Source organism: Macaca nemestrina, chromosome 8, assembly GCF_043159975.1.
Source record: "Macaca nemestrina isolate mMacNem1 chromosome 8, mMacNem.hap1, whole genome shotgun sequence".
Taxonomy (NCBI): Eukaryota; Metazoa; Chordata; class Mammalia; order Primates; family Cercopithecidae; genus Macaca; species Macaca nemestrina.
In genome coordinates, this window is record NC_092132.1 from 58,729,196 (window position 1) to 58,749,965 (window position 20,770).

Here is a 20,770-nt window from a genome sequence, read left to right on the forward strand (position 1 = left end):
GTTTTGAATTCATTTGGAATATTGGCCTTTTAGTTGTTTCTATAAGAATTATTTTTCTTTTTATATAGGGTTGTGATACACAGATGATTTATGACATGTTGCTAAGATTGAAATCCATTCTCTATTTGCCTGGTGACTTTGTCTGCAAAAAGGTGAGTGCATGCTATTTTTCAAATGCACAACTAATAAATGAATTTGAGGATTTCAGACATAAGTCAAGAGCATTGTTTAAACAAAATTTGTTCAGGGTGAATTCCATAGTATAGAAATTATTATGATGTATAGCTCTGTACAGCAATAATGCGCCCTCAGAGTTCACAAAGGAACAAGACAATATGGATTTCATTACTCATATTATAGGATAGAAGTGTGGGTAGCCTGAAAAACTGCTTTGTATAAATGTTAATTATCAATTGTCACAGCTCATTAATCTCAAATATTTAAAGTGGAGGAAAAAGTTCTAGAAGCGATAGGTGGTTCAGCCTTTTTTATGTCTTCGGCAAAATATCAGTTACCTTCATTTTGCTCTCCCAAGTAGTGAATAATCAATGCCACATTTTAAAAACCTGTACTGTGCTTTTTATGATTACAAAATAATACATGTTCATTATTTTAAGATAGAAAACACATAAAAACATAAGGACATAAATTCCACCATCCAGTAATAACCACTCTTCATATATTTTGGCCTATCTTTTTATATTGACTGATGGATAGAGCTCGTGCTATAAAAGTGGCATCATACTGTACATATGTTTTGAAACATGTTTTGTCATGTAACAATATATCATATGAACATTTTATGTATTAAGTAATCTACAATATGATTTTTAAAAGCTGCATGATATTTCAGTCTAGGGATGTATCAGGATCAATTTTCAAATGTCTGCTATCATAAATAAAACGAACATCCCCTCAGATAAATATTTTTGCATATTTCTGATCACTAACTTGAAGGGGGAGAAAAGGAATGATGACCCTGGGATTTATATAGTGAGAAACTAAATCAAAGATAAACTCAATAATCAAAATTTTAAAAGAAAAATGAGTAGTTAAAAAAAATGCAAGATGATCCAAGACCTCGGTGAGTTCACAAGCAAATAAAGATGAGAGGCACTTTTATCATTTCAAAATAATGTGTTAAATGCTATGGTCAAAGAAAGCACAAACTGTTGTAGGACATAAAGGAGGGGCATCTGTCCTTCCTGGTTACTGGTAAGATTTCCTAGAGAAGATAAGGTCTGAGCTAAGTCTTGAAAAATGAATTGGAGTAAACCAAGTGAAAGAGGAAATAGGCGTTCTGGGTAGAGGAAAGAAGTGTGAGCTAAGGCAAAAAGGAAGGAACTGTGTCTATAGAGGGAGTACAGAGAACTATAATAAGGCAAATGTTAGAACAATTTTAGAATGATTTATTCTACAAAACTCAGGAAATGTTTCTCAATACAATGAGCCAGAAACAGTGCTGGGCACTGAGCAAAAAAAAAAAAGATGGTTCTTGTCCTTTAGGGTCCTACCTTTCTAGTGCCATGGTATTCAATTCACAGTGCACATCAGAATCACCTGAATGAAGATGTCTGGGCTCCACCCCTCAGTGATTGATTTGGTCTAGATGGAGCCCATATACCAGTATTATTTAAAAGCTCCCATATGATTCTAAAATGCAGCCAAAACTAAGAACCACTGGCTTCATGGGCGAGACAAGCAATAAACAAGTGAAATTAAGTCAATGCGTAATTCCAAAATGTGCTAAGTTGTATAAAGGGAAAATAGAAGTTGCCAGAAGAGTATGTAGTGACAACGACACTTAATTTAGATCCAGGGTTGGGAGATGGGGAGGTTATTAGGTTGTCAGGAGTGACCCTCGAAAAATCTAAAGATAAATAGTTCTTTAGTTTCAAAAAAAGAAGTGGACAGGATGGTATTTTTTATGAAGACTTGGAACCATGAGCCAAGAGGCAAGATGGAGGTTGGCATATCCTAGGAACAGAAGCAAGTGAGTGATGGGCTGTGGTGAAACAGACGAAGTCAGATGGAGTATGAGGTACTTCAAGGCATCAGGTGGAGATGCCAAGTACACAGTGAAAATCAGTCTAATGAGAGAGGATGGAACTGGGGGTTACTGGGAATTGGAATATAAAGGAAACAGACTTCAAGAAAAGCTCAAGGAAAGGTCGGAGAAGAGGGCCTTGGCTCTAACTTTGAAGAACTCCAGTGTTCGTGGAAGAGATCAATGAAGAAGAGTCAGAGAGGGCAACTGAGAAGGAGCTTTCATAGATGAAGGGGGGAAATGGAAGACAGATTATGATAAAATGGGAACCAAGAATATACAATCCCACACAAATTAGTCCAAGTTAAAATAAGGCAGATTAGTGATATGAAATCAGTTTTATTAAAATGGGAAATACAATTCACAGTGCAGTCCAAGAACCCCTTGGGGGCAGTGGTGTACTGGAATGACATGACTTTAATGCACCAAAAAATGTCCTTTCATTTGGGGCCAGTAGCAACAGAGATTGAAAATTGTGATAACTCACATAAACTTTAGCACCTGTGCCCCAAGCAGTGCAAATTTGTTTAACAAAGTATGAAATGCAGAGTAGATGCAACTTTCTCATTTCTAATTTCTTCTTCACATCACATTCATCACTCAATAACAAAAACATCAGTGGAGACAAATGAGGCAGGAAAAGGAATAAATGGGTGGAAAGTAGAAATGAGGAGACGTTAGACTGACAGGTCACTTTTTTTTTTTTTTTTTTTTTTTTGAGACTGAGTCTCGCTCTGTCGCCCAGGCTGGAGTGCAGTGGCCGGATCTCAGCTCACTGCAAGCTCCGCCTCCCAGGTTTAGGCCATTCTCCTGCCTCAGCCTCCCGAGTAGCTGGGACTACAGGCGCCCACCGCCTCGCCCGGCTAGTTTTTTGTATTTTTTAGTAGAGACGGGGTTTCACCGTGTTAGCCAAGATGATCTCGATCTCCTGACCTCGTGATCCGCCCGTCTCGGCCTCCCAAAGTGCTGGGATTACAGGCTTGAGCCACCGCGCCCGGCCTCACATTTCTTTAAGAAGGGATTTGCATGATAGTAGATATTGACAGAGAAGAAAGGCTGTTACTTGACAAGACTTCAGGTGACTGAATTCAGCGTTGTTTTGCTTATCGTTGTCACAAAATATTGAAGGAATATTTTGTGAGATATTCTCCAAAATCTCCAAAATATTTCTCCAAAATAAGAGAAGGAAATATATATGTTCAATTTGAGGTTATCTGAATTTAAGAGATGACGGCATTTGGGGCCAAGTTTGCTGACCTACCTAATCCCCAGGAATTGACTGAGTGGTAGCTTGGGCGGCTTGAAAGAGTGGGAGTTTTCTTCAGATGCTCTAGGGCAGGGCAGAAATCACCTAGAGCTCTTGTTAAAGCATCAGTTTCTAGGACCTCATTCCCCAAAACTCTGATATATATTTCTGCAGTGAGAACTCTCAGTAAACTGAGAATGTGCACCTCTACACAAGCTCCTAGTGATGCTGCCGCTGCTGACCCAGGAACCACACTTTAAGTAGCACTGCTCTTTTCTGCTGGGGTGCCCTTGAGTGTCACAAAGCCCTCATGAGCCTTAGAAATAGCTTCCTACACAGAAACCCTGAAATTTTGAAGTGCACTCTCTCCAGGGGTTACCTCACTCTACATGAAGCTCTTGTGTTTTCATACTTTCTCCAAATTAGTCCACACACTAACAACCAGAGCTTGGTTCAATCTTATTTTGCACATGCTGTCAGCCCTTATTCTCTGAGGAATGTCTACTTAATTTGAATGCTAATTAAACTGCAGAAAGGGCTTAAATTAGCCTAGAAACATGCAAGAAATAGTGGAAGTTTTGGTTCGTTGATTATGCCAGATCTCCTTGGAAAATTATTGAAATGAGCATTAAAAAATAATTAAAAGAGCTGAACTGTATTTAAGTACTCACTATGTACTTCTACCTCCAGTCAGTTGTAATAACTGCCTTTGAAAAATCATTCCAGTTCCTTGAGAATTACTTCATGCAAAGAATAAGGAATATGACCCCGTCCTCATCATTACTTCCTAAAGTGTCTCTTGGAAAACTAATTTTCAGACATCATGCCTTATTTTTTAAATTATTCATGGCTATTTTATTGGTTTTTAAGAGATCATTCCCGATACTGGAGTCACCGTTAGATATGGTCTGTCTTCATGTATTATATGGAGTCAGATGACATAGGTGCCACTAGTTCTGGCGCTGTCACCTGCGAGCCTTATACGTTTGCTCAAGACACTTAATTTTTTAAACCTCGACTACCAATTTTTAAACAAGAGTAATGATGCCTTTCCTACTTGACTTTACTGGGATTTTTGCAAGAATTAGATGAATGAATATCTATGAAATGCTTTGCAGTTATAAAGTAGCATGTTCTCTTAGAACAAATATAGGAATTAAAATAAGGAGCTATGTAAATGTCAGGTAATGTAATGATTTTTTAAAGTAATATGCAAAGACATGATATTGTTATTAGCATTAATAGTATGTAAATAAATATAATAAGATCCATTTATGTTGGAATTTCTACTTTTATATGTTTTTGAGTATAAATATATGCTTAATATTTTGCACAGGCAAGGTGCAGTGGCTCACGCCTGTAATTCCAACACTTTGGGAGGCCAAGGCAGCAGGATCACATGAGTCCAAGAGTTTGAGACAAGCCTGGACAACATGGCAAAACCCTGTCTCTACAAAAAATACAAAAATTAGCCAGGCATGGTGGCTTATGCCTGTGGTCCCAGCTACTCAGGAGGCTGAGGTGGGAGGATCACTTGAATGTGGGAGGCAGAGGTTGCAGTGAACTGATATCGTGCCACTGGACTCTAGCCTGGGCAACAGAGCAAGACCCTGTCTCAGAGCAAAAACAACCAAAAAATTTTAATTAAAAAAATATTTTGCACAATGCAAAACTTAAACATATTTCTTGCATTGCTCAGTTAGGAGATGTGGGTTCTAGGCTTCCTTTGCTTCTAATTACTGGGTCATACAACTTTAGCTAATTAGCTAAGCCAATCTGTGCCTTTGTTTTAATTTCTGTAAAAAGGAAATAATAGTACTTACTTTACCTTCCTTATAAGAGTAATGGGGAGATAAAATAAGAATTTCAGCTTCCTGGATATTAACTAAAAGGTGGATTCTGATAACTTTAAACACAACCCGGCAATTATAAAGCAACAATAGTTGATGTTCAGGAAAATAAACCTAGGTATGGAAGGACTTTAAAATCTCCCAGAGAATAGCTAAGTTATATTTTCCTTATTCATAAATGAGTGTCTTCTACATGTCAAGCCTGCGTTCAGCACTGTAACAAAGTTGACATTTTCTCAGCCATCTCGGGGAGTAAACTACAGTCAATATTTTTTTTCTTCCAAAGCATGATGTAGGCTAAATACTTTTTAAAATAAAAATTTAAAAAATCTTTTAATCTTGAGTTGATTTTAGTGTATTCTAATTCTTTCAAAGTATGGTTAATGAGAATATTTGAATAACTCAAATAACCCAGTCCCCTCCTAAGCCAAGTAAGTGAATTTATCTATTAATGATTTTTTTTTATATAGCTAAAGGTGATCAAGGCACTACTCATTCAGACATGTAGGCTATCCAAATAGTTTGCCTAGTGTTATGCAATCTGGTCTATTTAAAGTTTAATAGCCTTTCTTGACCTAAGTGCCATTAAATCTCTTGTAAGACATTTATTCTTTTTTTTTTTTTTTTTTTTTGAGACGGAGTCTCGCTCTGTCGCCCAGCCCAGGCTGGAGTGCAGTGGCGCGATCTCGGCTCACTGCAAGCTCCGCCTCCCGGGTTCACGCCATTCTCCTGCCTCAGCCTCCCGAGTAGCTGGGACTACAGGCGCCCACAACCGCGCCCGGCTAATTTTTTGTAATTTTTAGTAGAGACGGGGTTTCACCGTGGTCTCGATCTCCTGACCTTGTGATCCGCCCGCCTCGGCCTCCCAAAGTGCTGGGATTACAGGCGTGAGCCACCGCGCCCGGCCGACATTTATTCTTTTTGGAAGTTAGAGCGAGAAGATGTGTTCCAAGGGCCTCATAACCACCCACTAGTTTGGTGATTTACTTACAAGAACTCATACAATTCAACATAAAGTTATATTTATGGCTTGAGATTTATTATAGCAAGGAATAAAATGCAGGAATAGCAAGAAAAAGATATACACGGGCAAACACGAGAGAAATCAGACACAGGCTTACTAGGTCCTATTTCTGTGAGGGTCACATGGATGCATTTTTCTCTCCAGTGGACCACAGAAACATGAGCAAAATATCTCCACCCAGGGAAGCTCATGTTAGTCTTGGGTCCAATGTTCTTAATTGGGGCATATAGCTGCATGACCAGACATGATTCAGACTTCAAAATATGTAGGATGTACACATCGTAAATCTTTGTGATTATATTAAATAGTGTTGACAGCCTGGTACATCCTGCTACACTGGCTCAGGAATATAGAATAACCCCATTAACCAGTGGCTATGTGAACATTCCAGGAGTTTAATTCTTAGGGCTTGAACAAATATCATTCCCCTGGTCCCAAGGGTCCCCAAAGATAGGCAAGAACTGAGTAAAACAACCTACTCCATTAATACTTCATCTCAGCATGGAATACTAATAATAACTCAAAGATCTCCTATGCCCCAATTCCCCAAATCAGACCTCGATGACATGGGTAGAAGAATAGAATTGACCCTTGAAAGACTGCAGTCTATGCTCTTTGGCTAGACCAAGCAACTTCTACCAAGCATAGTGGTGGTCATCAAAGCAAGGCTTGACCATGCTTAAAATCAATTACTTCTTCTACCCAGGGTCCTTCCTAAAGCAATGTGCTAACTGAAATATCTTCATGTATCCAAGGGAGGCAAACAGTACTCACATGTTGAGAAGTATCATCTTCCTAATCATTTCCTTTCACATGATATGTCTAACCAATGTCTGTAAATACTTTAGGTCTTAAGACAATTACTTTCACACTAATGTTCTTTGCTTCCTTCATTTATATTTACTCCTCTAAAAGAGTTTATATTTCTTAATTTACAGCATAATTGTCAAGAATAAAATAACTACCATTTCCTCTTTATATTTAAAATGTAGGGAGAAATTGGCAAGGAAATGTATATCATCAAGCATGGAGAAGTCCAAGTTCTCGGAGGCCCTGATGGTACTAAAGTTCTGGTTACTCTGAAAGCTGGGTCAGTGTTTGGAGAAATCAGGTATCTGAAAGATACTTCATAAACATTGAAGCCCATCATTTGTCATAAAAGAAAAATCTTAGGTAGTAAAGTAAGTAAAGTTCCTGCTCAGATTTATAAAAGGTTTGATTGTGCTGATAGCATTGGTAAAATAAGGATTTTCATATTTCTATTCATCCCTTCACCAAAAAGACCTGAGGAAAAGAACTGGGTCATTCAGCTCGTTAGTCCAGGACCTAGAGCAGTGCCTGGCATAAAGCAAGTTCCCAGTATATGTTGAATGGATGTGCAAATGAATTAGTTAATGAGAGAAGAGGTTTGGAGGGTTCATTGTTACCAGATTGTTGGAAGACTTGAATGCCTTGCTAACAAGGGGATCTTGAGTAGGCTAGTGATGTGATCATAGCTGTGGGACCAAATTTCCCGAGTTTAAACTCCAGTTTCACCACTACTGGCTTTGTTCCTCTGTTACTTGTCCCCGCTGTTCCTCAGTTTCCTCACCTTAATAATTAGGATAATAATAGAACGTACCTTAAAGTGTTGGTAAATGAGTTAATTCATTAAAAGCACTTAGAACATTGCCTGGCATCTGTTAAGAGCTCAATAAATATTACTTATTTTTACCATTGTTTCTTATTGGCCCGGAAAAGTTTATCCTAGAAAAAGAAAGTCCCCAAGAGGAAAAATATAGACAGCAAATTTAAGCATTTTGTGGGCTAAACACTTCTATATGCATTATCACATTTATTCAACCAAAAAATATTCATTGAGTGCCTAGTACTTGCTAGATTGTCAGGTATTGCTCTTAACTCTAGGAATAAACTATATAAAAAATATTAGACAAGATATGGCCCCTGAAAGAGCTTACAGTACAGTTGGGGAAAACTGATAATAAATCGTTAATTAGCTAGACAAGATGAATTCACATTGTAATAACTGCTATGAAGGAAAAAATGGTTAGAACATAACAGGACACTACTTAGATGCAGTGGTCAGGAATGACCTCTCTAGGGAGATAATATTTGAGCTGAGATTTGAAAGAGTAAAGGATCAGCCATTCAGAATTGGGGGAAGAGCCTCTCTGATTACTGAAGGCCTAGAGGTAAAGCAAGTTTGTCTGGTCAAGGGGCAGAAAGGTGAATATGGCTGGAGTACAGTGAGTAAGAACACTGGGGAGATGAGGCCAAATAGGTGAGCAAGGCTCAGATAACACATGGTCTTTTAGGCCATGATAGGAATTTATGTCTTTTTCTAAATATGAATGAATGCCAGTAGAGGGTTTTAGGCAAAAGAATGACACACTCTGAATTCTTATTTTAAAAGACGACTTCAACAGCTATGTGGAAAAGATACAGCAGAGGAGCGAGAATGAATAGAGACCAATTAGAAGTCAACTGTGGTGGCGCAAGTGCAAGATGATGGTGTCTGGAACTGGGATACTGGCTCATACAATGAAAAGAAGAGTACCCTATCAGGCAGTTATTAATATATTTATTTCATAATATATATTTCATATTTTCATAATATATTTATTTCATCTATCCCAAGATGCCAAGTACTATATCTTGCCCAGGACACCATAGCTAATGAATTATAGGGACAACGTTCAAACCTGGGTCTCCACGGATCGGGGTCCAGTGATCTTTATACCACGTCACAGAAGAAATTTCCAATCTCTAATTTCATAGCTGCTAAGAAGTTATCTTCGTGTTCCAGAAATATGGACAATTTTAGATGACTTCATAGGAGCATCGTTAGGGTTTCTTTGGAATGTTGAAGCATGTTATTTCTCTGTTGGAAATGTGGCTTCTCTCTTTAATTTTTTCTCCTTGTTTAACGACTGATTATTGTTAAGGTGATCCTCTGAGGATCTTGCTCCTAGGCAGTGGTGGAAACACTTCTCAGAATGTACAAGACCTGAGTTCTTTGCCTGTTTTCTATCATTTCCTTCCTGGGAGTCCTTGCAAAAGTGATTTAATATTTTGTGACTTAATAATCACTGTAATCTTCAAGGTCATAAAACATGCAACAGTTTAATCTGAAACACTGCAGAAATTAATTAGCTGACCTTTCCCAAGGGTTGAGTACTCCCTGAAGAATAAGCCTTATAAATACAAGTATGTTAATTGCTGATATTATCATCACAGGAAGAACTACCCTAGGAATTGATTCCAGGTGTAGCTGAGTTGCAACTGAAAGTAATCCTAGATTCCTGACAGCAGCTTCTCAAATAAATCTCCTATTACCCATTTGGTTTCTAAGGCCAAATTGAAGCCGGTAGAATGGACAAGCTTTAAACCTGCTCAGTAGTTTGGTTGATTCAAGTGAAAGGGAGCTTTTTGCCTTGATTCTCTTTTTGGCTGTGGTTATGGGAAAACAGGATGCATCTGCCTCTTTCCAGATACCCACAGGCTTCACAGGCCCACAGCTGTCATACACCCCTGAAGCTCTAGTCATTTATTCCAGAGCTGGAGGCATGCCTGCCAAACATCCAGATACTGGAAAGATCTAGTAATAGTGTTTACTACTCAAAAATGCTGTGACCTTTGTTAAAATGAGCTCAATCCAGCACTATCATGTAGCCTTTAAAAGAGTTCTTTTTCCTCAGGAAAAAAAATGAAGAAAAAAATTAAGGGCTTTCAAGGACATTATATATTAATCCAAAAAAGCAAAACCCTGACTAAAATATAGATTTACAGCCTGTCACAGAGAAAACCCAGACCACATTTCCAATTAACATCTGAAGAGTGCAGATACCCCATTTCTGAAAGAGAGACCCAGGGTCTGCTGAGGGATGGCCCTGTGGTGGTTCCGACTCCATCATTTTCCTTACACATGCATTTAGTCCCAAGTCCTATTCCCTGAATGTATTTAACCACTTCCTGTCTGCATTCTGTTTCTGTTAAAATGACATTTTTCTTAAAACACATCTGAGTTTTTATTTCTTGTGTTGCCATTATTATTTCAATAGGATTTTCTGTTGCTTTCATCTCTCTTCAGAATATCCTCCCCCAGGAAATTTTTCATTCATCCTTCAAATGCCACCTTTTTGAAGCTATCTTTAACCCCTAAAACAACTAGTTGCTCTTTATTCTATGCTTCCATAGCATTTCATTCGTGCCTTTATTACAGTAATTACTACTGATTTATAATTAATTTGTTCAGACAGGTCTCTCCAACAGACTGAGCTACTGAAATATAAGAACTAGAGGCCGGGTACGGTGGCTCACACCTGTAATCCCAGCACTTTGAGATGCTGAGGTGGGCGGATCACGAGGCCAGGAGATCGAGACCGTCCTGGCTAACACTGTGAAACCCCATCTCTACTAAAAATACAAAAAAAAAAATTAGCCAGTCATGGTGGTGGGCGCCTGTAGTCCCAGCTACTCGGGAGGCTGAGGCAGGAGAATAGCACGAACCCAGGAGGCAGAGCTTGCAGTGAGCCGAGATCGCACCACTGCACTCCCACCTGGGCAACAGGGCGAGACTCCGTCGCCAAAAAAAAAAAAAAAAAAAAAAGAACTAGAATTTATCTTCAGATCACCAGCAGCTACATAAACACTATATACTAAGTGGTGATTTTTACTTATATCCTACCTCCATTCAAAAATAATTTGCAGCAGCTCTTCAGCAATTTTTAATTAATTATTTAACTGTGATTTGATAGAAACAAAAAAAATTATATTTGGGTCCCCTTATGGCATAGTGTGAAAGTGACTCAAAGAAGGCCGTGTATTCCTTCTTGGCCAGGCACAGTGTTAGTCATGAGGGTACAAAGGAGAACAAGAAACAATCGCTGTCCTCAAGGGCTTTAGAGGAGACTTCAATACCCGGTGATTAAATGTATGGATTGTGTCCCAGGAAGACAGTGTGTACAGGATGCTGTGGGGGACAAAGTTTTCACAAGGACCAGTGTGTCCTTTGGATCTGGCAATTACTAGAGGTTATTTGGGAACCAAAAGCTGAACCTTCAGTGGTCCTCAAATGATGTGTGCACACAGGTCAGTCCTAGAAACCCCTACTGAGGGGTATGTAAAGGATAATTGACATGATGCCTGTAGTGAGTTGAATGGCGTCTCCCACAAAGATAAGTCGACATCCTCATCCTAGGAACTTGTGTATGTGACCCACCTTGAAAAAAAGGGTCAGGGTCTTTGAAGATGTAATTAAGTTAAGGATCTCAGGATGAGTTCATCCTGAATTATCTTGAAGGGCCCCAAGTTCAATGACAAAGAGGGTTCTTTTTCCTAAAGACACTTTTTATAAGTGTCTTTATAAAAGACATAAGAGGAGAAGGCCATGTGAAGACTGAGGGCAGAAACTGGAGTAATGCAGCCATAGCCAAGAAATGCCTGGCAACACTACAAGCTGAAAGAGGCAAGAAAAGATTTTCACTGGAGTCTTTAGAGGAAATACAGCCCTGCTGATATTTTGATTTTGGACTTCTGGCCTCCAGAACTGTGAGATAATAAATTTTTGTGGTTGTAGGTCACTTGTTTTGTGCTAATTTGTTATACCAGCCCTAGGAAATGAATACAATACCAAATTATTTAAATTGTTCACTTTCAAAATTTTACTGGGGATAAACAAAAACATGCTTGACACTCCCCTTCACCCTACATGGCCACTCCACCTCCAACACCTGTTAATCCTACCATCTAAGAAGGTCTCAAATCATTTGTATCTTACGTTCTCCACTGCCACTACTTCAGTTCATCCATCTCTCACTGGACAACTGTAGTGGCTTACTTCAAGTCACTCAAATCCAATAACCATATCCTCCACAATCAGTCTCCACTCTGCAGCCAGAGGGATCTTTTGGAAACACAGATCTGATCATATCACTGCCCTCCCACTTAAAACCATTCAATGTTTTCATGCCATTTTTAGGAATAAGAACAAAGTGATTTTCCCTATCTATGAGATCCTGTAGAGTCTAGCCCCTGCCTACCTCTCTACTTCAGGTTGCACCTGACTTGCCTTGCTCTCTTTATTTTATTTTATTTCATTTTATTTTATTTATTTGAGATGGAGTCTCACTCTGTCACCCAGGCTGGGGCAGTGGCACATCTCAACTCACTGCAATCTCTACTTCCTGTGTTCAAGCGATTCTCCAACCTCAGCCTCTCAAGTAACTGGGATTACAGGTTTTTGCCATCATGCAAATTTTTGTATTTTTGTAGAGACAGGGTTTCATCATGTTGGCCAGGCTAGTCTTGAACCCTTGACCTCAGGTGATCCACCTGCCTCAGCCTCTCAAAGTGCTGGGATTTCAGGTACAAGCCACTGTGCCTAGCTGCCCTTACTCTCTTTAATCCAAACACCCATTGTCTTCCCGTTCCTTGAATGCACCACACTCTATCCAGTCACAGGGAGTTTTTTGCACATTCTGTTACCTCTACCTGGATGATTTCCCCACCCTTGTACCAAGATCTCAGCTTCTTTCAGGCCTTCCTGGATTCCCCACTATAGGGGCCTCCCAGGTCTCCTTGCCATACACTTTCATCCAATGATGTTCCTTTCTTTTGGAGCACTTATCTTTGTAACTCTACATGCATTCGTGCATTTATTTCTTCAATGTTTTTCTTCTTTCCTAAATTGCAAGCACCAGAACTACCACCTATGGCGGTGCCAAATGTTCTCTGCACCAGAATGTCCACTGAGGGACTGGGGGGGCAGGGACCTGGTTTGCACTCCACTTCTGAGCCATGAGCCCTGGCTGTTGTGCTCCCTCTCATGCACAGTTACCTTTCACTTTGTGAAAGGAGGCATTCTTCTAGCCAAGCACAGGACTGCACATGCTCAGAAAACCCACATTGTTTTTTATTATACTTTACGTTCTGGGGTACATGTGCACAACATGCAGGTTTGTGACATAGGTATACATGTGCCATGTTAGCTTGCTGCACCCATCAACTCATTTACGTTAGGTATTTCTCCTAATGCTATCCCTCCCCCAGATCCCCACCCCCTGACAGGCCCCAGTATGTGATGTTCCCCTCCCCGTGTCCATGTGTTCTCATTGTTCAACTCCACTTATGAGTGAGAACATGCAGTGTCTGGTTTTCTCTCCTTGTGATAGTTTGCTGAGAATGATGGTTCCCAGCTTCATCCATGTCCCTGCAAAGTACATGAACTCATCCTTTTTTATGGCTGCATAGTATTCCATGGCGTATATGTGCCACATTTTATCCAGTCTATTATTGATGGACATTTGGGTTGATTCCAAGTCTTTGCTATTGTGAATAGAGCCACGATAAACATACGTGTGCATGAAAAGCCACATTTTTATAGTTTGCGTGAAGACACTTTACACAGGCCCCCAGGGATCCTGGTAGACACCATATGTGGTTTGTCCTGTGCTCTATCCCCAGCCCTTAGGGCAGCGGCTGGTCCACATAAGTGCCTAGTAAATAGTTATTGAATAAATAAGTGAATGTAATTATCTTTCTATCTTTGTGAATGTACAAATGCACATTCATTTTTGTCATGAATATGCGTATTCAGCCTTGTGCCCTTTTTGTCAGTTTTCATTATAAGAATAACACTGCTATATTTATCTTTGTAAAATTACTTGTTTTCTTTTATTTATTTGAGGTTTAATTCCCAAAAATAGGAATAAGTAGGCCAAAAGGTAGAAGCATTTCTGTAACTCTTATAATATATGGGCAGATTATTTTCCAGAAAAAATGAACCAATTTGCATTACAAAGCACAATGTATAGCTATTGTCCTTCAGTATTACTGATATGACTTTATTATCCCCATTGCTGTTGCATTTTAATAGGTTATTTTAATTTTAAGTTCTTTAAATAGTGCCTGGAAATAATAGTTCCTCCATATATATTTGCTAAATGAATTAATTTCCTATGGGTCTATTTATTTTCATAAATGTGATCATTTACCTTCTGCATTTCTTTCATTGTTCACCATCCTTTTTTCATCATATATAACAAGTTATTGAGTAGAATTCAGGCATTGATATATTCTTGTATGTTTTAGATATCTGGTTTTCATTCAAAACATTTAAATTCTGTCTTTTCACCTATTACATTAGTCAAATCACCTATCTGAGAATTTCTTTTTGATATTTACTTTACATCAATGTGAAATGGCCAAAATTTTGACAAATCATCTAAAACTCCTTTTAACCTTTAAACCATTATTGTCTATTTCTGCTGAATACTCATTAAAATGGGGGTACCAGAGGAGACTTTTAGGTCTTTGGACTATTTTAATTCCATATTCTTACTCTTCATCAGAATAAGGCAGTTATTCCTTTTTTCCCCTTTCCTAAAAGGCAGAAATGGTCAATGCAATAGGAGATTAAAAGTATGAGCAGAGATAAGACTTGATTAATACTGAAAGAGAAAACTTCATTTTCATTTTTTTCCTGTCTCAAACCTGTGAGCACTACCTGTGTTAAGAATACACATTTACATTTTCACTACATCCTTTTGAATATAGTCTCTTTGTATTGCACCTTTTTGCTTAGCATAAAAAGCATACCTCATCTAAGTCCCACAATATCCCGCTGAACAAATATACAATCAGTGTCATTGCTTAAATATTCATTGAAATATCCTCAGGATTCCTCCCAAAGTAACTTTATCCAGTGCTAAATCAAGGCTTTTTGCCACCATTTGGAACAGCAGAGAGGAAGTAAAGATTCTGAGAATCATACCTTGACATGTCTTATCACACCAGCCTGCTTGGGTTCCTCCCTTATTTTTCCTGATGTCCATGGGCAAATCTGTATCATTAAAACAACAGCAATAACTTCGTTGGCATCACTAGTTATGGTTAAAGAAAAGACCTCTTGACGTGAAGTCAGGTCTGGTCTTAGATTTTAATTTCAGGGATGAAATTCTTAAGTATTTGTTCTTGAACAATTCACTTAACTGATTCTAGACCTCAGTTCCCATGTCTGTAAGTATAGGTTAAGAACCTACCTCACTGGCCGGGTGCGGTGGCTCACGCCTGTAATCGCAGTACTTTGGGAGGCTGAAGCGGGCGAATCATGAGGTCAGGAAACTGAGACCATCCTGGCCAACATGGTGAAACCCTGTCTCTACTAAAAAAAAAAAAAAAGTACAAAAATTAGCTGGGTATGGTGGCATGTGCCGGTAATCCCAGCTACTCCGGAGGCTGAGGCAGGAGAATCGCTTAAACCAGGGAGTCCGAGGTTGCAGTGAGCTGAGATGGTGCCACTGCACTCCAGACTGGCGACAGAGTGAGACTCCATCTCAAAAACAAGCAAACCAACCAACCAACAAACAAAAAAAACTGTCTAAAACCAGGGGCAAGCCGGAGGCTGGGCCTGCAGACATCCCTCAGCAGGTGCACACTTGCCGCCCTGCGCTTTGGATCCCTCTCAGGGTGAAGGTGACAGTGGACCCAGACCTTTCCCTGGTCTACCTACCTGAAGTGGACCCAGAGGCTGCCAAAGACAAGGCCGGCTTCCAGAACTACGTGTTGGGTCCCCTCCTGGACCATGTCTTTACCACGTACAAGCTCATGTACATGTACCAGATAGTGGATTTCGTCAGGAGCAAGCACGCCTGGTTTGGGGGCTTTTTCTACAAGGAAATGAAGGTCATGGAGGCCGTGGACCTGCTGCATGAGCTGGTGGACGAATCGGACCCAGGTGTAGACCTCCCCCCTCCTTCCAAGCCTTCCAGATGGCAGAGGGTATCCAGAAGCTCACCCAGGCAAGGACTGATTCCAGCTTGTTGGGCTTCTATGACGTAGGGAAGGTCCTGGCCATGTTTGGGGGCCTCTGTCCTCAGGCCTCCGTGGTTTTGTAACTCCACTTTCCAGGACAATCCCGACCTCCAAGATCCTCGATACAGCACAAAACTGGGCGTGTATTAGCCCCACTGTGGGCTGGGCAGGGTCCTCATGTCCTAGGGCCATAATGAGTACTTGTTCCATGTCAGGCCTCTGAGCCCAAGCCAAGCCATCGCATCCCCTGTGACTTGCACGTATACGCCCAGATGGCCTGAAGTAACTGAAGAATCACAAAAGAAGTGCAAATGCCCTGCCTCACCTTAACCGATGACATTCCACCACAAAAGAAATGAAAATGGCCGGTCCTTGCCTTAAGCGATGATATTATCTTGTGAAATTCCTTTTCCTGGCTCATCCTGGCTCAAAAAGCTCCCCCACTGAGCACCTTGTGACCCCCAATCCTGCCCGCCAGAGAACAACCCCCCTTTGACTGTAATTTTCTTTTACCTACCCAAATCCTATAAAACGGCCCCACCCTTATCTCCCTTTGCTGACTCTCTTTTCAGACTCAGCCCGCCGGCACCCAGGTGAAATAAACAGCCATGTTGCTCACACACAGCCTGTTTGGCGGTCTCTTCACACTGACGCGCATGACATACCGGTTGATGACGTTCAACAAGTTCTCGCTCCCAGTGGAGGCTTCCTACAAGATCCGATTCCACTCCTTCTTCCCCTCGCACACAGGCAGTGACTACTGGCAGTGGTGCAGCAAGCAGGACCTGGCCATGCTGCCCTGGGTGCAGGAGTTCAATTTGACCAACTGCCCTGACCTGCCAGACATGGACAAGCTGTGGCCCTACTACCAGGGGCTCATTGATAAGTACTGCCCTGGCATCCTGTGCTGGTGCCCCTCCTGCCACCCCCACCACTGCTGGACCACAGGCCTGGCCCTCAGCATGCCTAGCAAAGTCTGGCCATGGGCATACAGCCACCTTCAGGGTCTACCTCAGTGGGGAACCCCACTCACCCCTTATAGCCACCACCTCTCATGGCCACTTGTGCCTAGTGGCAATAAAGACCTCGAAGGAGAGAGAGAAAACAAAACAAAACAAGCAAACAAAAAAACCTACCTCACCAAAGTGATATGGTCATTACATAAGAAAATAAAGGGATTTACTTAAAAAAAAAAAAAAAAAAAAAAACTTTATTTTTATTTTATTTATTTATTTATTTTTTTTTTTGAGACGGAGTCTGGCTCTGTCGCCCAGGCTGGAGTGCACTGGCCGGATCTCAGCTCACTGCAAGCTCTGCCTCCCGGGCTTAGCCATTCTCCTGCCTCAGCCTCCGGAGTAGCTGGGACTACAGGCACCCGCCACGTCGCCCGGCTAGTTTTTTGTATTTTTTTTTTTAGTAGAGACGGGGTTTCAACGTGTTAGCCAGGATGGTCTCGATCTCCTGACCTCGTGATCCGCCCATCTCGTCCTCCCAAAGTGCTGGGATTACAGGCTTGAGCCACCGCGCCCGGCCAAAAAAAGAAAAAAAAACTTTAAAACTATAAACTTTGTACAAATATTTGACATAGTTACCCGGTTTTTACTCCAAAGAAACATTTAGTTAGGCTACTGTATTAGGATATGCTTATTTGATGCAGTATTTTCCAGCCAAAGTACTATAGCTCAGTATTCTTCCCCACACTTGAAGGAAGATAAACGGAGCATGGAATAAAGGATCCACATTATCCTTTTTCTCCTCTTTCCTTCCTTAGAAGTTGTACCCAGATTCTTCATCGCTCATCCACTTCTGTAAGGCCAATTCGATTCTGAAATCAAGACCTGCTAGGGGGAGAAGGGGCTAAACATTTTATATCTGTAATATCTAAACCCTTAATTTTGTTAAAAATCTATGTATGCAGACATTCCTCAAAATGTTTTACAGAAAAAAAATCTAGGCTAACATGTGTTTGCCATTCAGTAGTTTTATGAATATCAAAGTATCTGCAAAGAGCAAAAAGCCCAGGCAGAGGTGGCCTTAGAACATCCTTTGATATTTGCTCAGTCACAAAAGTTTTGCTAGAATTTATTTTTAGTCAAGTTTTCTTTTTTTTTTTTTCTCTTTGAGACAGAGTTTCGCTCTTTTTGCCCAGGCTGGAGTGCAATGGCGCGATCTCGGCTCACCGCAACTTCCGCCTCCCAGGTTCAAGCGATTCTCCTGCCTCAGCCTCTCGAGTAGCTGGGATTACAGGCATGTGCCACCACCCTGGCTAATTTTGTAGTTTTAGTAAAGACGGGGTTTCTCCATGTTGGTCAGGCTGGTCTTGAACTCCCGACCTCAGGTGATCCACCTGCCTCGGCCTCCCAAAGTGCTGGGATTACAAGCGTGAGCCACCGCGCCCGGCTTAGTCAAATTTTAAAGTTGTCAAGGAATAAAGTGTTTCCTAATAATGTTGACAAAGATAAAAGGATAACTCAGAAAAAGTCTACACAGGTTATCTAACCTCATGTTTCCCAAATAAAACCCAGTTGGAAATTTGCTTAATGAGAACAAATATTTGGAGTTTTAATCCCTTACTCAGCATTGAATGTGATGTTCTTTCCATTGATAGCATGTAGAGTTCGTTTTATATATATAGGCGGAAATAATTCTACATGAGAAAATGTATTTAGACCAGAGCCTTCTTTATTTTAGGAAACATTTTCATTTCTTACAATTATTAAAGCATTAATCATTCTAAATTGCATCTGCTTGAGAAGGGTGCCTGACTAGGTTTGCATCCATATGCCACAACTTATAAGCTATGTATCTCCAGGCAAGTTACTCAACTGAGACTTCATTTCTTCATCAGTCAAAATGGAGAAACACTAATACATGACCACCTCATAAGATTGAAAAGTATAGGCCGGGCGCGGTGGCTCAAGCCTGTAATCCCAGCACTTTGGGAGGCCGAGACGGGCGGATCACGAGGTCAGGAGATCGAGACCATCCTGGATAACACGGTGAAACCCCGTCTCTACTAAGAAATACAAAAAACTAGCCGGGCGAGGTGGCGGGCGCCTGTAGTCCCAGCTACTCGGGAGGCTGAGGCCGGAGAATGGCGTGAACCCGGGAGGCGGAGCTTGCAGTGAGCTGAGATCCGGCCACTGCACTCCAGCCTGGGCTACAGAGCGAGACTCCGTCTCAAAAAAAAAAAAAAAAAAAAAAAAAAAAAAAAGATTGAAAAGTATTATATGTATTAAAACATAAAAAAGAGGCCGGGCGCGGTGGCTCAAGCCTGTAATCCCAGCACTTTGGGAGGCCGAGACCGGCGGATCACGAGGTCAGGAGATCGAGACCATCCTGGCTAACCCAGTGAAACCCCGTCTCTACTAAAAAATACAAAAAACTAGCCGGGCGAGGCGGCGGGCGCCTGTAGTCCCAGCTACTCGGGAGGCTGAGGCAGGAGAATGGCGTGAACCCGGGAGGCGGAGCTTGCAGTGAGCTGAGATCCGGCCACTGCACTCCAGCCTGGGCGACAGACCGAGACTCCGTCTCAAAAAAAAAAAAAAAAAAAAAAAAAAAAAACATAAAAAAGAACTTGGGAAAATATCTCACTCATAGTAAGCACTCAATAATATTATCTATTAATGTCACTATTACAATATTCTTAGTAGTAATAATATTTGCTAATTGACTATCTGCACACACCCTTACCCCATGCCTAGATTACAAACAGCTTGAGGGCAGGTGTTAGTCATCTTTATAGCCCCAGAAGTTGGCAGAGTATCTAGCCTATTATAGAGTATGCTATTTCTATGTACTCCTAACTTATCTTTTTCCTTTTCTTTTCAATTTATACAGTGAATTCTTTATCTTCCCTTGCATGATTGACCTTCAAAGCACAATCATCCGTACAATCTTGGATGTATCCAAAAAAGTACTTATCAAAGCCTTGCTGAGAAAGACAATGTTTAAAACAGATTGTTTCTCTGAATATTCTAAATGTATGCCATTGATCACGTCTGAGCAACAAAGAGAGAGCTGGATATCTGGAATGCATTGTACTGACCTATCTCCTTCCATCCATAAACTTACTCTTACTGAACTTTACTTGAAAGTGATTCATAGCCTTTACTGGGGGCTCTATTACAAATGCTCCTAGCAAGCTTATTGTTGTGTCTATTGCAAGAATATGAAGTTTTCTACCACTTTGCAGAATGGCCCCTTTACTAAGCCCTTCAGGAGATATTTCTGCCTGTCTTTAAACCAACACTGGATCCATTTTTATGGTACAGAGGATTATACCTAAATTTGAAGCCCCACGGTGCCAAAGTGTTCATTTTTTTTATGAATTCCATTTTATGTCCCCATTCTTGTTTTTCTTTTGCTCCTACATTCAATTTATGCTTTTTGGTATTCTACTTTTCCTTGTATGTACTTTCTGGATACAGTAGCTCAACTAAAAAGAGCTGTGCAGGTTGTACACTGCACACCTCCAGAGGGATCCAATCACATTACATTTTGTATGTAACACACAATTTGTAATCCTACATGTGGCAGCCCTGCACAAAGCTTGGAATGGATGACTGAGCAGGGACTATCTTAATATTCTAGTTCTGTCTGAAAAAAAATATATAAATATATATACACACATACACACAAATGTATGTCTGTTATATATGCTATTTATGTATGTATGTGAAAATGTATGTGTGTATGTGTGTGTATACTTGTTCCTCACATTTACTGAGTTTTGCATATACAAGTTATCTTACATAGTCCCTGAGTACACCATTTCTCCATGACATTCT

The 20,770-nt window shown here is 40.6% G+C and overlaps 1 protein-coding gene and 1 pseudogene across 1 annotated transcript in view; both read left to right on the forward strand.

Moving 5' to 3' along the window:
- LOC105477158 (cyclic nucleotide gated channel subunit beta 3) overlaps positions 1-20,770 on the forward strand; it is a 158,976-nt gene that overhangs the window by 126,666 nt on the left and 11,540 nt on the right. Inside the window, exons 14-15 of the mRNA XM_011733534.3 lie at positions 69-152; positions 7,160-7,278. Coding sequence (XP_011731836.2) covers positions 69-152; positions 7,160-7,278 — 203 coding nt within the window. The remainder of the gene's footprint in view (positions 1-68; positions 153-7,159; positions 7,279-20,770) is intronic.
- Positions 13,107-17,167, forward strand: LOC105495914 (inositol oxygenase-like; annotated as a pseudogene).